The sequence below is a fragment of the Triturus cristatus genome, chromosome 8, assembly GCF_964204655.1.
Source record: "Triturus cristatus chromosome 8, aTriCri1.1, whole genome shotgun sequence".
Lineage (NCBI taxonomy): Eukaryota > Metazoa > Chordata > Amphibia > Caudata > Salamandridae > Triturus > Triturus cristatus.
The window spans coordinates 1,433,176,642-1,433,191,798 of NC_140591.1; the positions used below are offsets into that span (position 1 = coordinate 1,433,176,642).

At 45.5% G+C, this 15,157-nt stretch overlaps 1 protein-coding gene across 2 annotated transcripts in view; it reads right to left on the reverse strand.

Annotated features, from left to right (window-relative positions):
• Nucleotides 1-4,843: 4,843 nt before the first annotated feature.
• The window catches only part of PCF11 (PCF11 cleavage and polyadenylation factor subunit), a 291,051-nt gene continuing 280,737 nt past the window's right edge, over nt 4,844-15,157 (reverse strand). For both annotated transcript variants that reach the window (XM_085623232.1, XM_085623231.1), the window contains exon 16: nt 4,844-5,431. In XM_085623232.1, coding sequence (XP_085479358.1) covers nt 5,156-5,431 — 276 coding nt within the window. In that variant the 3' untranslated portion in view covers nt 4,844-5,155. The remainder of the gene's footprint in view (nt 5,432-15,157) is intronic.

The window sequence follows — 15,157 nt, forward strand, 5'->3', positions numbered from 1 at the left end:
CACAGTGTGAGGCATGCAGCACTGTGTGCCGTGCAGTGGCGTGCAGCAGTGTGCGGCGTGCAGAAGTGTGCTGCGTGCAGCAGTGTCGTGCAGCAGTGAGTAATGCAGCAGTGTGCAGCAGTGTGTGGCGTGCAGCAGTGTGCGGCGTGCAGCAGTGTGCGGAGTGCAGTAGTGTGTGGCATGACGCAGTGTGTGGCGTGCAGTAGTCTTCGCCGTGCAGCAGTGTGCGGCGTGCAGCAGTGTGAGGCGTGCAGCAGTGTGCGGCGTGCAGCAGTGTGCGGCGTGCAGCAGTGTGCGGCGTGCAGCAGTGTGCGGCGTGCAGCAGTGTCATGCAGCATGCAGCAGTGAGTAATGCAGCAGTGTGCAGCAGTGTGTGGCGTGCAGCAGTGTGTGGCGTGCACTACCTGAACTATGGTATTCAGCTACTTGGCATGAGCCATAAACACACTTGCTTAAACATTCCCTGGACTGGAAGTAAACTCGGCGAAATACTATTTATACTATAATATATACTATGCCAATAGCTTAAACTTGTGTAAATGCGAGACCTATTGCATTGCAAATGCTTCTTATTATTGTATCGGTTACTTCGTTATTTTCCACATTTTGAACCTTTAATTTCTCTCCTTCCCAAGGCTGCACTTTGGAATAGAAAAATGGCCCAAAAAGACGACATTTCCTGAGGGAATTTTTTTTTGGGGATCCATTTCACGGAGAAACAAATAAAGGAAAGGAGAGGAAAGAGGAAGTAATAACTGTTTCTTGAAGTCAATAAGTGAGGAGGAGCAAGACAGAAAGAGAGGATGGCAGAGTAAGAGTGTGTGTGGCAGCTGCTGGGGGCGGTGGGCAGCTGCCAGCAGCCGAGCAGGAGACATGGACACTGTCCTTGTGTTCCCTGGGCAGGAAGGAAGAAACAGTCTTTTTCCTTCTCGGCCACGCATGTAAAATCACGATCACTTAAACCCCGTATCGGGGTAGCAAGCTCAGCTCGAGGCAACTTGTAGGCAATGGTTACCCCCTAACCAATAGAATGTTAATTGTGTAAACGGATAGTTCATTATTTAAAGGCAACGCATTTAAAAACTGGCAATGTCACAAAGGAAACAGAGATTAGTAAAGGGAACGTGCATCCCTTTGAAGTAATGAGTGCAAAAGGGCAGAAGGGTAAGGCATTGAGAGGAGCTGCTTCTGTGTCTCAGCAATAGAGCGCTTCATGCATGCCTTGTACTCAGTGAGCGAATTCCACGATGGAGCGCCACATGCTCGCTTTGGGTCACTCAATGAATTCTGTGATGATCGGGCGCTTTCTGTATCTGGCACACTGAATGAATTCTGCATGAAGCGCTTTATACGTCCCTTGGGCCCACTGAATGTATTCTGCAATTCAGCGCTACATGCTCACTTTGGGTTCACTTAATTAATTTTGCGTTGGAGTGTCAGGTACGCGTGGAGCTCGCTGAATGAGTTCTGCAATGGAGCGCCTGAAGCGCACATTGGGATCCCGCCATTACTTCTGCGATGGACCAATGCAACTGAGCGCTTCATCACCCATTGGCTCATTGAATGAATTCTGGAATGGAGAGCTTTCTTGCGGCTTTTTGGGCTCACTGAATGAATTCTGTGAGGGACCGCTTCAAGGAAGCATTGGGTTCACTGAATACCATATGAGATTAAGCTCTTTATGCGGGCATAGGGTTTACTGAATTAATTGTTAGATGAAGCGCTTTATGCGTGTGTTGGACGCACTGAATTCATTCTGCGATCGACGGCTTCATACGCACTTTGGGTTCGCTGAATGAATTCTGAGAGATGGCACGGTCATGCTCACTGAATTAATTGAGATGTAGCGCTTCGTGCTCGCAAAATTAATTCTACCACGGAGCGCTTCGGTGCGCCTTGGGCTCACTAAAAGAATTCTGCGAAGGAGCGCTCCCTGTGCACGTTGGACTCAGTGAATGTATTCTGTGGAGGAGCGCTTTAAGCGCGCCTTGGGCTCAGTAAATGAGTTTTGCGACAGAGCGCTTTATGCGCTTTTTGTTGGGCTCACAGCGCTATCATGAGCGCACTTGGATCACTGAATGCATTTTGAGATGCAGTGCTTCATGCGTGCCTTGTACCTACAGCGCTTCGATGTGTGTGGGGCTCACTGAATGAATTCCCACGTTGGGGGACAGGAGCGAGGCCCGGCATCGCCGCAGCAGCATTGTGTGCCCTGCATCCCGGATGCCGCCCTCTCCAGCCGGCCATATTACCGTTCAAGGTTGGAGAAGCCCCCGGGAGGGGCTTCCGTTATCATTAATCAGCACCGAGGCTGCAGGGGGTGAGGACCGGAGACAGAAGGAAACAAAGGGAGGGGGGTGAAGGGGGAAGAGGGAAGGAAGGAGGGAGAGACGGTGCAGGACAGGGAAGAAGGGGCGAGTAGAGCCAAAGGAGGGAAAGGAGCACTAAGAAGGAATGATGGAGGGGGTAGGGGGGAGCGGGTGCTCAAAGGTAAGAAGAATAGGAAGAGGGAGAGACAGGTCAGTGAAGAAAACCTGGGAAGAGAAGAATAGAAGGAGGAATGGCGAAGAGATGAGTTGTGGAGTTGGCTTAAGGATGTGAGACAGAAAAAGTAGGGAACGAAGAGGAGACGAAGGAAGTGGGGGACGAATGGAGAAAAGGCAGGAATTGAAAGAAAGTAGCATCAGAGTGTGAGAGGGGGAATGGGGGGTGGACTAGGGAGAGAAAGAAGGAATAAGGAAGAGAAAGAAGGAATCCGGAATATAAAGAAGGAATCAGAGAGGGAAAGGAGGGATCAGGGAGAGGAAGAAGCATTCAGCGAGGGAAAGAAGGGATTAGGGAGGGGAAAGAAGGATCAGGGAGAGGAAAGCGGGATCAGACAAAAATAGAAATCAATGAAATAAAGGCGAGCTCTAGGAGAATGGGCGGGAGAAAGAAGAATCAACGGGAATAGGGCACACATGCTTTTGTTTACATGAAAGGGGCGAGGCCTGTCACGGGCAGCTGATTCTGTTCAAGACAAACGACATTAGCAGAGCGGTCTGTGCCCAGAGGAGGCGGTGTCCACAAGCAGGGGTCACCCAGAGAAGTCCGCAGAGAGGCAGAGTCTGGATGCCTGAGGGGAACCAGAGACAAAGTAAACAAGCAAGAAGGGGGTGGCAAATGGTGTGCACTTTGATGTCCTCAGTGGCCGCGCCGCTCACTGAGGACATCAAAGCAAGTGATCAGGCAGTGCTTTTCAGGCTGCTAAATGGTGCGCGTGCCCGGCGCACATGCACTGTATTTGGAGGCCTGAAAAACCACTGTTTGCACTTCCAAAACTTGCTTACTATAAGTCTCGCCAGAGCAGCGCTAAAGTGCTGTCTCAGACGAGACCTAAAAATAGTATTTTTAACTGCATTTTAGATTTTCTCTTAGGATCAGCCACAAACCTTTACAGTTAAAATAGCTTTTGGGGGCACATCACAGTAGTGACATGCCAACATGCAAATTCTGACATGTTTTACTTTTAAATACTAGGCATGCTACCCCCCTAAAATGACCTCGCATTTAAAGTAGAGATTCTGCCAGTCAAAAAGGGTTATTTTGACAGGTTTTCCTGCAGGTTTAAAAGCTTCAGCGGTGAGGCTACACACATAGGCTTGAAGACATGGTTTACCTTACCCTTTCCTTTTCCAGGATATTATGCTAGCTGAACATTAACCAATTTTACAATGTTTTAGGGGGTCAAGGCATCAACACTGTAGACTGGACACCAATAACCCAATGTGCACAATTCAAAAAACAAATACCAGCAATCAAAAAATTGGGGTTATCACACAAAGAGAGGCGTTTTATCACACTTTTCAACTGCTATCTGGAGAAAGAATGGGAGAGTGACATAATTGAAGGCTTTGTAAGGAACTGATAACTATAGGTCTACTTCCCAAAATTCCTCTTCGTCCGCTTTCAAACTAGGACCAACAGATTAAAAATAAGCAATATACGTGCCATAAGGCGGCCTAGAGCAAGCCTCTATTTTGGAACTGCACATGCAGAATCACACAGGTCAATGGAAAAGGAGGTGTGCAAAACGCACACGAGTAGAAAATATACCTGGCATCCGATGGTGTCACTTTCCATATTCTAAATATAAAGCCCAAGAAAGCAGTGCTCAGGTCACAGATTACCTTTAAAACTTGTTCAAAGTTTTCATGTTTTGCTACTTAAAATACCACTTGTGTAGAGATTTTTTTTAATCTTCCAGATACTTGCCCACCAGTGAAATGAAAACATTAAAGAAAGATTTATGTTTTGTTGTTTTTATTAAACCAAATATAAATTAACATCAATTTTTACCATCTCATTCGGTCACAACTAGAGAAAAATGAACGTACTTCAAAAATAAATTACTTGAATTTACGCTTCCTGTAACTAGGCCAACACCCTATAATGTGGTTACTTAAAAAGTAATTACTGAAAAATATTTAAAAATCTACTGATAATACAAAGTACAATAGATGCTGTACCAGCTATCCTATTTTGACACCACTTTGTATTTCAGTAGTTTGAGGTGAAACCTAAACACTTCTGCACTAGTAATGCATATTAGGTATTTAGATATGGATGAATATACATATTGATATTCTATGTATTTTGTAGTCCAATTATGTACTCAAATGTGTTTGAAGATAAAATAACTCCGAATTCACCAAATAACCATAACACATTCAGCCCCTTCCTAAATAAAAGTAACTTGCATTATCAGTTACTATCTAGCAAAAATGTCTAAACTGAGTCCACTCATTTCTCAAAACAAAAAAAGGAAATGATACTATGGTGTGCATAAACATTACACTCCATAAATAGCAAAAATAGATTTTATTTATAATTTACAGTTCCACAAGTGAAAATTGTACAATTTTATCTTACAAATACAATTCTATATTTTTTATCTGCACAAATCTACAGAATTTTTGCACATTGAACACATGAAACTGTGCAGGCAGTAAGAAATTCAAATACCAAAATGTATTCATTAACCAAACTAAATAGCTGAGGACCCTGCCCCAGCACAACTTTTATATAAAAAGTTACATTAGCCCCCCTCCCCCCAGAGGACAATTTTACAACAGCAGCATTTTAAAAAATAAATACTATAACTTCTGCGATTAATTTAAACCGAAGGAGACTCGACCGTCTCTGTTTTAATTTCAGTAACTGGAGGTTTACTTTCTTTTGACTCGTTTTTAATTTCAGTAAGCGGAGATTTGCTTTCTTCTGTGCAGCATGTAGGGGTCTCTTTTGGCTCCTCTTTGATTTTAGGACTACTGGCTTCAGGAGTACTTATTTGTTCCTCCAACTCCTGTTTGACATTGTTCAACATAACATTAAGTGGGTTTTCAATAAGGGTCTTGCTAGGAGATGGTGTGCAATCCAAAAATGAAGAGGTCTACAAATTAAAGAAGATGTGTTCAATGAGTTAATATACACACAGGTTCACATACTTGAAAACAGACAACCTTTTGTACACCGATTTATAGTAATATAAAAGACAAAAAAAAAAATCAGACTGACAGGTATTCCTGTTCAATAAACGCATGTCGTAGATTGGCAAAAGTAAACATCTGGTTATGTGCATGGGAGCACACACAAATGCCCACACACCTTTAAGGAACACAAACAATAACACTGGCTAAAAACATGACTAGTACTGCCAGATGCTCAGAAAATATGTATCGAAATGAAATGTAGATGACCTAATGTTGCAGAATTCCAGTTATTCCCCCACCAAAGTGAATATAACAACAAAAATGGCCCAAGGACAAGTTCACAATGTGTTATTTTAGGCTAAGCTTGTAGAAGGTTCACAAATCAATGGCTGTTGGTTCTGTGTAGAAAACTGTATGAATATGCTACTTACCAGTATGCATCTGTTCTTGGCATGTAGGGCTGCTGACATTCATATCTGTGCATAGATCGCCGCCTAGTGTTGGGTCCGGATGATTGCACATTGTTGTCCTGGAAGAGTGTTCGAAGTATCACGAGATAGGTGGCTCCTCCCCAGGACTACAGTGCGCATGGGCATCCTCTCCATCCTTAGATTGTTTTTCGCCATTGTGGCAGTGATGGAGTAGATACAGTAAGTGATGACCATGCTATACAGTAATTCTGAGTGCTACAGCCGCTTGGGAGGAGGGTGGGCGATATGAATGTCAGCAGCCCTACATGCCAAGAACAGATGCATACTGGTAAGTAGCATATTCAGTTCGAGGCATGTGGGTTGCTGAATTCATATCTGTGCATAGATTATATAGCAGTCCCTCCATTAGCGGCGGCTGCCCGTGCCAGCTGCAGCAGTCTGAAAAAGAGTTTTGAGAACAGCCTGTCCTACAGCTGCCTGCTGTTTCGAGTGTACATCTACACAGTAGTGTTTGGTAAATGTATGTATAGTGGACCATGTGGCTGCCCTACATATGTCCTCTAAAGGAATGTTTCCTAGGAAAGTCATGGACGCCCCTAACTTTCGTGTTGAGTGGGCTCGTGGGGGAATTGTTAATGTGCGTTTTGCTTTTTGATAGCAAATTTGAATACATTTAACGATCCACCTGGCTATCCCTGCTTTGGAAATGGCGTTGTCCTTGTGTTGTGGAGAAAAGGCAACGAAAAGTTGTTTTGTTTTCCTAAAACCCTTTGTTCTGTCTATATAGTACATGAGGGCCCTCTTTACATCTAGTGTATGGAGCATTCTCTCTGCGACATTTTGTGGATTTGGAAAGAAAACAGGCAGTTCAATAGTTTGATTCATGTGGAACTGCGATATCACTTTAGGCATGAATTTGGGGTTGGTACGTAGTACAACTGTTTGCGTGAACCTGTATGAATGGCTCTTGAACGGTTAGTGCCTGGAGTTCACTAACTCTTCTCAACGAAGTGATTGCCACTAATAAAGCTACTTTCCAGGTGAGGAATTGAATCTCACATGAATGGAGAGGTTCAAAAGGTGGACCCATTAATCTGGTGAGGACCACATTGAGGTTCCACACTGGTGCCGGTGGGTGTCTTGGAGGAATCACTCGTTTGAGTCCCTCTAAGAAGGCTTTGATGGCAGGCACTCTGAATAAGGAGAGGTGCTGCCTTTTTTGAAGATAGGCTGCTATCGCGGTTAGATGTATACGTATGGAGCTGTATGCTAGATTGCATCGGTATAAGTGTAAGAGGTAACCAATGAGGTTTTGAATGGATGCATCCAGCGGATTAATGTCATTGTTGTTGCAGTAAATGACAAACCTTTTTCATTTAGCCACATAGCAAGCTCTGGTTGTGGGTCTTCTGGCCTCCTTGATGATATCCATACATTCAGGTGGCAGGTTTAGGTAGCCAAACTCTAGGACTTCAGGAGCCAGATTGCCAGGTTCAGCTGTTGCGGATCTGGGTGCTGAATTTCGCCATGGTTCTGCGATAAAAGTGTGGGTGTGATCCGCAGCCTTTGATGCGGCACCACGGAAAGTTCTAGAAAGGTGGTGTACCATGGTTGGCGTGCCCATGTTGGAGCAACCAGGATGAGTGTCCATGAGTGTTGTCGCAGTTTGCGTGCCACTAGCGGTATTAATAGCGCCGGGGGAAAAGCGTACGCAAATCTGCCTGACCAGTTCATCCATATCGCATTGCCCTGCGACTGTGGGTGCGGGAACCTGGCGGCAAAGTTTTGGCATTTTGCGTTTTCCCTTGTGGCGAATAGGTCTATCTCTGGATGACCCCACTGCTGGAAGTACGGTTTGAGTACTGATGGATGTAGCTCCCACTCGTGCATTTGGTGGCTGTGTCTGCTGAGCAGATCCGCCATCTGGTTGTCCTTGCCCGGGAGGTGTTCCGCCATGAGGAACATGTTCCTCTGAATGGCCCACTTCCACACGCTCTGAGCCAGATGAGACAACTGTGGAGAGTGTGTTCCTCCCTGCTTCTGTATGTAGTACATGGCAGTCATGTTGTCCGTCCGGATCAACACGACTTTGTTGCATAAGTGTACTTTGAATGCCTTCATTACCAGGAAGATAGCCATCAGTTCCAGAAGGTTGATGTGCATCTTCTTTTGTTGCGTGGTCCATAGTCCCTGCACTGTGTAATTGAGTACATGAGCTCCCCATCCCTGGAGAGACGCGTCCGCTGACAGTATTATTTGTGGAACAGGCTCTTGTAACGGTCGGCCTTGCAAAGGTTTTGTGGATTCCACCAATGCAGAGAGTTGTATGCCCGACCGCTCACCAACACTAGGTCTTTCAACTGTCCTTGAGTCTGATTCCATTGACGTGCCAAGCACTCCTGAAGCGGGTGCATATGTAGTCTCGCGTGCGGGACTATGAAGATGCAGGAGGCCATCATGCCTATCAACTGCATGAACACTCGCGCTGGAAGGGAGTGTTGAGGTTTGAACTTTGTGATCAGCAGTTGCATGCTGTTGATCCTCACTAAATTTGGCTGAGCTGTGGCTGTCAGAGTGTTTATGGTCGCGCCCAGGTACTGGCGTACGTGCGCGGGTTGAAGATGAGATTTTGGGTAATTTAGTGAGAATCCTAGACTGTGAAGAAGGTGAATGGTGTGGGACATGTGGCTGGCACATTGCTGGGCTGACTTTGCCTGAACAAGCCAGTCGTCCAGGTAAGGGAAGACGTGAATGTGCCGTCTCCGTAAATGTGAAGCCACTGTCGCTAGGCACTTGGTAAAGACCCTGGGTGCTGTTGTTACTCCGAAGGGGAGAACTTTGAACTGATAATGTTGATCCTGAATAGTGAACCTGAGATTTTCTGTGCGATGGGTGTATGGGTATGTGGAAATACGCATCTTTCAAATCCAGTGTGGCTAGGAAGTCTCCCTGACTGAGTAATGGTAGAACCTGCTGTAGGGTGAGCATATGAAAATGCTCTGACAGAATGTAGTGGTTGAGGGGTCTCAGGTCTAGTATAGGTCTGAGAGATCCGTCCTTTTTTGGGATTAAGAAGTACAGAGAGTACACCCCTGTCGGTTTACGGGCACGACTTCTATTGCACCTTTTTGCAGCATACTTAGTACTTCCTGCTGCAATAATGGCAAGTGCTCTACGGACATAGGACGGTGCTTTGGCGGTATGTTGGGTGGAGTGGACGTTAATTCTAGACAGTAACCGTACTGGATAATTTCCCTGACCCACCTGTCTGTGGTGATGGACTTCCAGACTGACAGAACTGTTGGGAGTCTCCCCCCGACAGGTGTTATGTGGTCGGGGGGCAGGGAGAAGGTGTCACTGTTTGTTTTTGGGGGAGGACCTGGTGTTGCTGTACCCACGTCCTCTGCCTTTGGTGCTGGATCCACGATATCCGCCTCTATTGTTTTTATCATAGGTACTTTGCATACCACCTTTATTGTACTGCTGCTGGGACCCCTGACCTCTAGCTGCTCCTCTATTCCCGGGGCGACGAAAGGAGCCACTACGAAACTGCTGCGACTGCAGAGCCCCCATTGATTTTGCAGTTTCAGTTTTTCAAGGGTAGTGTCAACCTCTGGGCCAAATAAAAAGTCTGGGTTGACCGGTTGATTTAAGATGTTGTTCTGAATTTCAGGTTTGAAGCTTGAGATTCTCAACCATGCGTGCTTCCTCAACATTACGCTAGTGTTGATCGCCCTGCTGCAGTGTCGGCCGCATCTAGTGCGCATTTGATGGACGCATTTGTAAGGAGTTGTCCCTCTCTGATAAGGAGCTCCGCTACCTCTTTGTAGTCATCTGGCAAGTGTTGTAGCAGTGATTCTAGTGTGTCATAGTGTGACCTATCATAACGGGCCAGGAGTGCCTGGGTGTTGGCAATGCGCCAGATGTTTGCTGCTTGCGCTGCTATCCTTTTGCCTGATGTCTCCAGCACTTTGGACTCCTTGTCGGGGGGAGGAGCATCACCCGTTGTTTGTGAATGTGCTCGTTTGCGAGCATTAGAAACAACCATGGAGTCTAATGGTAACTGACCCTTAATGTACATAGGGTCTCCGGGTGCTGGCTTGTATTTTTTTTCGATTCTGGGGTTCAACACCCGTGCTCTGGTTATTTCTTTAAAAATGTCTTTTGCAGGTTTTAGAACCCCCTTCAACATTGGCAGAGTTTTGACGGTTTTCTCAGAGGAGGCGAACGTGTCCACTAAGAAATCTTCCTCTACAGTGTCACAATGGAGTTCCACTCCATGATTGGCAGCAGCCCGTTCTATGAGGGCATTAAAGGCAGCAGTATCCTCTGTGGGAGATGTCTTTATATTTTAAAGCTGCGTGTCAGGAGCATCTGGTGTGTTACCCTGGTCGGTGGGGTCTCCCCATGTCTGATCTGGGTCTTGCATGTGATCATCAGGATCGATATCCACCGGGTAAGTGGTATCATCCCCTATATAGTCCTCTCCGGCATCTGCCTCCGAATGCGTAGGAGAAAAAGACGGTGGGTCCTAAAGGTAGGGTTGAAAGGTTTTGTGAAGCACTGGCGTGGAACCTGCTGGCAGTTTTTGTTTCAAATGAATCTTGTATGAGTCCAAACCCTTCTCTGGTGTGATTTTCCGCTTGCGGAGCAGCAGCCTACCAGTGTCAGCGTCGCTAAAGTGTGCCTGTGAAGGCTCGATATCGATTTGTCCAGCGGATAGTGTCTGTGTTTGGTGGACACGTGTCCGAATTTCGAACATTTTCGGTGCCTTGGGCGGCGGCAATCCAAATGTGATATGCGCCGGCGCCGAGTGTGCTTTTGCGGCCTTGTGCGTTTCGGGACCCGACGTAGATTCGAGGGTTGCCCGGTCCCTGATGCGTTGCAACGACGCTGAGACCTGTTGCAAGGTGAACGCAGATGGCGCTTTGGAACCGATAGGCACCTTGGAGGCAGGCGTCGAAGCGGTATCCGATTTTTTCCCAGTCTTTGGGTCGTCGATCCGAAGGTTGGTATCGACGCTCCTTGGAGCCGATGATTTGGTAGGCGCCGCACCCTTCGATGCAAACGCAGACGGATCGACCACCCTGATCTTGGTGGGTTGGGCCGTAATCTTCGGTGCCATAGGCTGAGGCGCCTTGTGGGGACCGAGGGCCTTCTTCTTTGACTCGGTGCCGGAACCAGTCTTGGTGAGCTCGGCACCGAAGTCTCTTTTGGTGTGTTCGGTGCCGATGACCTGTGCCGGCGTCGAAGGAGTGGAGGGCTTCGAGGCCTTCGATCCGATCGCAACCAGTTTCACTTTCGGTTTTGATGTAACCGGTGCGACGGATGGTTTCGGTTTCACTGAATGAAATCCAGTCGTCTTCGATATTAATGGCTCCTGTGAAATGTTCGAGGCGGGGCCGAAGAACTGTGTGACTGATCTTGGGTAAGGCCCGCAGGCGGTCCCTCGACCTGAGCCTTATGACGACTGTCTCTCGGCCTCCGTATCGACTGGTTGGCCTAGCTCTTCGCTGGAGCTATCTTCCTCGGCCCCAAGGACCTCATCGTAGTCTCCTACCTCGCCGACGACATCTTCGTCCTCGAAGATCACCTCATCATCGTCTTCCGATCGGGATTCACGTTCGGAAGCATGGCTGGAGTCTGTCTTCTACGCTCTCGACTTCCTCATCCTCGGTGCTGAAGATGTTGACCGGGGCAGGCGCCGATTGCTGTGCCTCCAATCTCGCTGCCCGTCGATTCCGCAGAGTCTTCTTCGATCGGAACCTGGCGCAGGCCATACATTTTGACTCATCATGATCCGGTGAGAGACATTTGTTGCACACCGGATGGACATCGACGTGTGGGTATTTCGCATGGCATAAAGGACATCTCTTGAAAGGAGTCCTCGATTCCATCGTCGAGCGTTGAGCGATGTTCGGACTGAAGCGGATCCGAAAAGCGTGAAGAAGATACTAAAACACTAAATAAACTGGTCGATACCGAACGCGAACAATACCGACGAAATCTAAAGGCCTTTTGGCCTTAAACTAAAGTTTCCGAACTTGAGCTAAGATAAGCACATCCGAACCCAATGGCGGAAAAAAACAATCTAAGGATGGAGAGGATGCCCATGCGCACTGTAGTCCAGGGGAGGAGCCACCTATCTCGTGATACTTCGAAGACTCTTCCAGGACAACAATGTGCACTCATCCGGACCCAACACCAGGCGGCGATCTATGCGCAGATATGAATTCAGCAGCCCACATGCCTCGAACCCAGGGAATAGTTGGAATAGTTACTGCAAGAAAATCTAGCTAAAATGCAGCTCAATTATAAACTGTACCGATGGCTTGAAGTGTGAACTTTAGAACAAAGTATAGTGCTAGAATTATTTATTCTCTAAATTTAACAATAATACTGATCTTTAAGTTAAAGGTCACAGCCAAAGCAAATTAGACACTACCAAACGAGCAAATAAGTAAATTTCATCAAACTGTCAGTCACTCCAGATTACAAAACAGCATTCCAGTTCCTATTGACAGAGTTGGGTCTATCAGATTCCATCGCAGCTTCAATGCATAGAACTTTTGCAATGGTTCTCTGGTCTAAGTAACCTTAGTAACATCATGTTAATAAAATTGAAGTGGGGAGTGGGTTGTCCAGGGGATTGACAACACTAAAAACAGTTCAAAATAAATTGAGGCAGTACTAGGGGTAAGACTTAAGCTTTAAATCCTTGTCATCCACTAACGGGTCGACAAACTGAAAGTCACATGAAATCAGTTTAATTTCTTCTATGGTGTGGGATCCTATCGTCTGCTATAAACCAAAATCAACAAATTTTCATGTACACTAACCCCAGTAGGTTTTGGGTTTGAAATCTGTATCAAGGGTCTGTAAAAGGTATACAAATAGTAGACTGACCACCATCACCATCACCATCAAACCTGTTGAAAAATGTAAGAAGCCTACATCAAAGTGTTCCACAATGTGGTTAAGTTATGTGTCTACTTGGAAAAGTGGACTTAATTAAAACACAATTTAATGCATTGAAAACTATCCGCTTTGAAATACCTTACTTGGATATAACTTTTCCCTCATGAATCGATTTGGCAATCTGTTTGGACAACTGTGTCCTATCTTTCTAAAGCTTTTGTGGTTTTCAGGAAGGTGGACTTTTTTTTTAAATCCTGCAGCTAATTTGCCATTTTGTGCTGAACCAATGTTACCAGCATACAATTCTCAAATATTTTATTTAGGATTGACCAACTAAGAAGATTATCTGCTTGATCACTGGACTTTCTTCAAAAACTGAATATGCTGTTCATTTTACAATTAAAATAGCCATTCCAAATCTGGACAAACAAGAACGCTCATTTTTTTATTGGTTTTGCTAAGTCCCCAGACTTTACCTTGTCTATGAGAAACGTCCCAGTGATGAGGCTAATCATTACTGATTTTAGAACAGCTGCACAAGTCTATTTACAGAAATAGTGCCCTAATATAAACTCCAAGGCAGAATTTATCTTTAGCGAGACAATCTGAGCATATTAAATTCATAATCCAGGGCTTGTATTAATGATCACAAATATACTGTTTGATGACAGTAATTCCATTGATATATGGCATGAGTAAGGTGATGTGGAGAAGATTACCTGTATTTAAAAGTTGAACACATTCACTGAAATGGTAGTAATAACTATATTTGAATATGTTGCCGTGTGTCATGTAATAATATGCAACACAAGATTAGAAGGTGTGTGTGCTGGAAGTCACACTACTCAAATTTAATCTACAAGCTGTAAAGACTACATTACATCAATCTCAACATTTCACAATAAAATTGAAAATCCTTTAAAGTCAGAAAGTATAACACTAGACTTGCTCTATTTAAAAATTAGAGAAGTGTTATGTTGGTTGACTCAAGTTTTCTCAGCTATGCACCAAATTCAGAAGGAAATTTGTACATGCCTAATCAGAAACAAATCCTCGTACTGTAAAATGTATGATTTTTTTTTTTTTTAAATGTCACCAGTACCCTCTGATGGCATGAGATCACAATGTAAGACCCTCTTCTATCATTTTTGTATTCCACAAAAAATTCAGGCTTTTCACCGGGGCGACAATCTAATTCTGCTAACAATGGTATTGCCATGAATAAAAGCCCACAACACAGAAGCAAAACTAGGTTTTGATAACAGCCCGATTAAAAATAATGGGCAAAGATCCCTATAAGCACGTACTATGAGTCAAGTGGTTAATTATGCTGGAAAGCCCAAAGATAATTTAAAAGAAAATTATGCTAGATCAACTGAATGACATTATGAAGAAAGGTAAACTATTGTTTTATACCTGATGTACGAGTTACTTACCTTCGGTAACGATGTATCTGGTAGAGAAGATTCTAGCCGCAGATTCCTTCACGTAGAATTATCCCCAGGCGTGAGACTGGATCCGGAAACTTACCACAGCATCCCTGCGCACCGGGGGCGGGCCGACATCACGCGACTCCGCCCAGGCGTCGTCCGCGTAGTGACGTCAGTCGGGTCACACAAGACCTGCCCCATGCGCACCTACGTCCGTTTTTTTCGGAGAACTTTTCCGCATCACAACGCGGAATCACCAGATAAACCGTGGAAGTATAGGAACAGTGTGCAAAGAGCAGAAAAGTTTGAAAGAAACAGTGACTAACACCACCACCAGGGTAGTACCAACACGGCAGACTCCAAAGGCAGGGAAGGAAGAAAGAACAAGCAGAAACCTGCGCAGCTACCCTGCCCGCGCATAGACAACCTCCCATCCCTGTGCCCCGAAGGGAAGAACAGGCATAAGTCACGACACACGGAGGAAGCCCACCCCCCTCATCCTGAAACGAAAAGTTCTGACAACACCACACTATGGGGTTTACCTCCTGTTAAAGGCCATTTTCCTTGTGGCACCTGCTCGGTGTGCCCACAGACCTCGCATACAACAGAGGTAGACATCGGCACGAATAGACCTTGGATTCTGAACAAACACACTAATTGTAATAGTGAAAGAGTCATTTATCTGATCAAATGCCCATGTAAGAAGAACTATGTGGGCATGACATCTCGTAAGATCAAGATAAGAATATCAGAACACAAGAGTACTATACGCTGCAAAAAAAGTGCAACGAAACTCACGAATCATTTTATTGCAGCAGGTCATAAAGAAACTGACCTACATTGGGTTATTTTAGAACAACCACCTATTCCCTCACACATAACAGATGTCCAACACTTCCTGCTATGC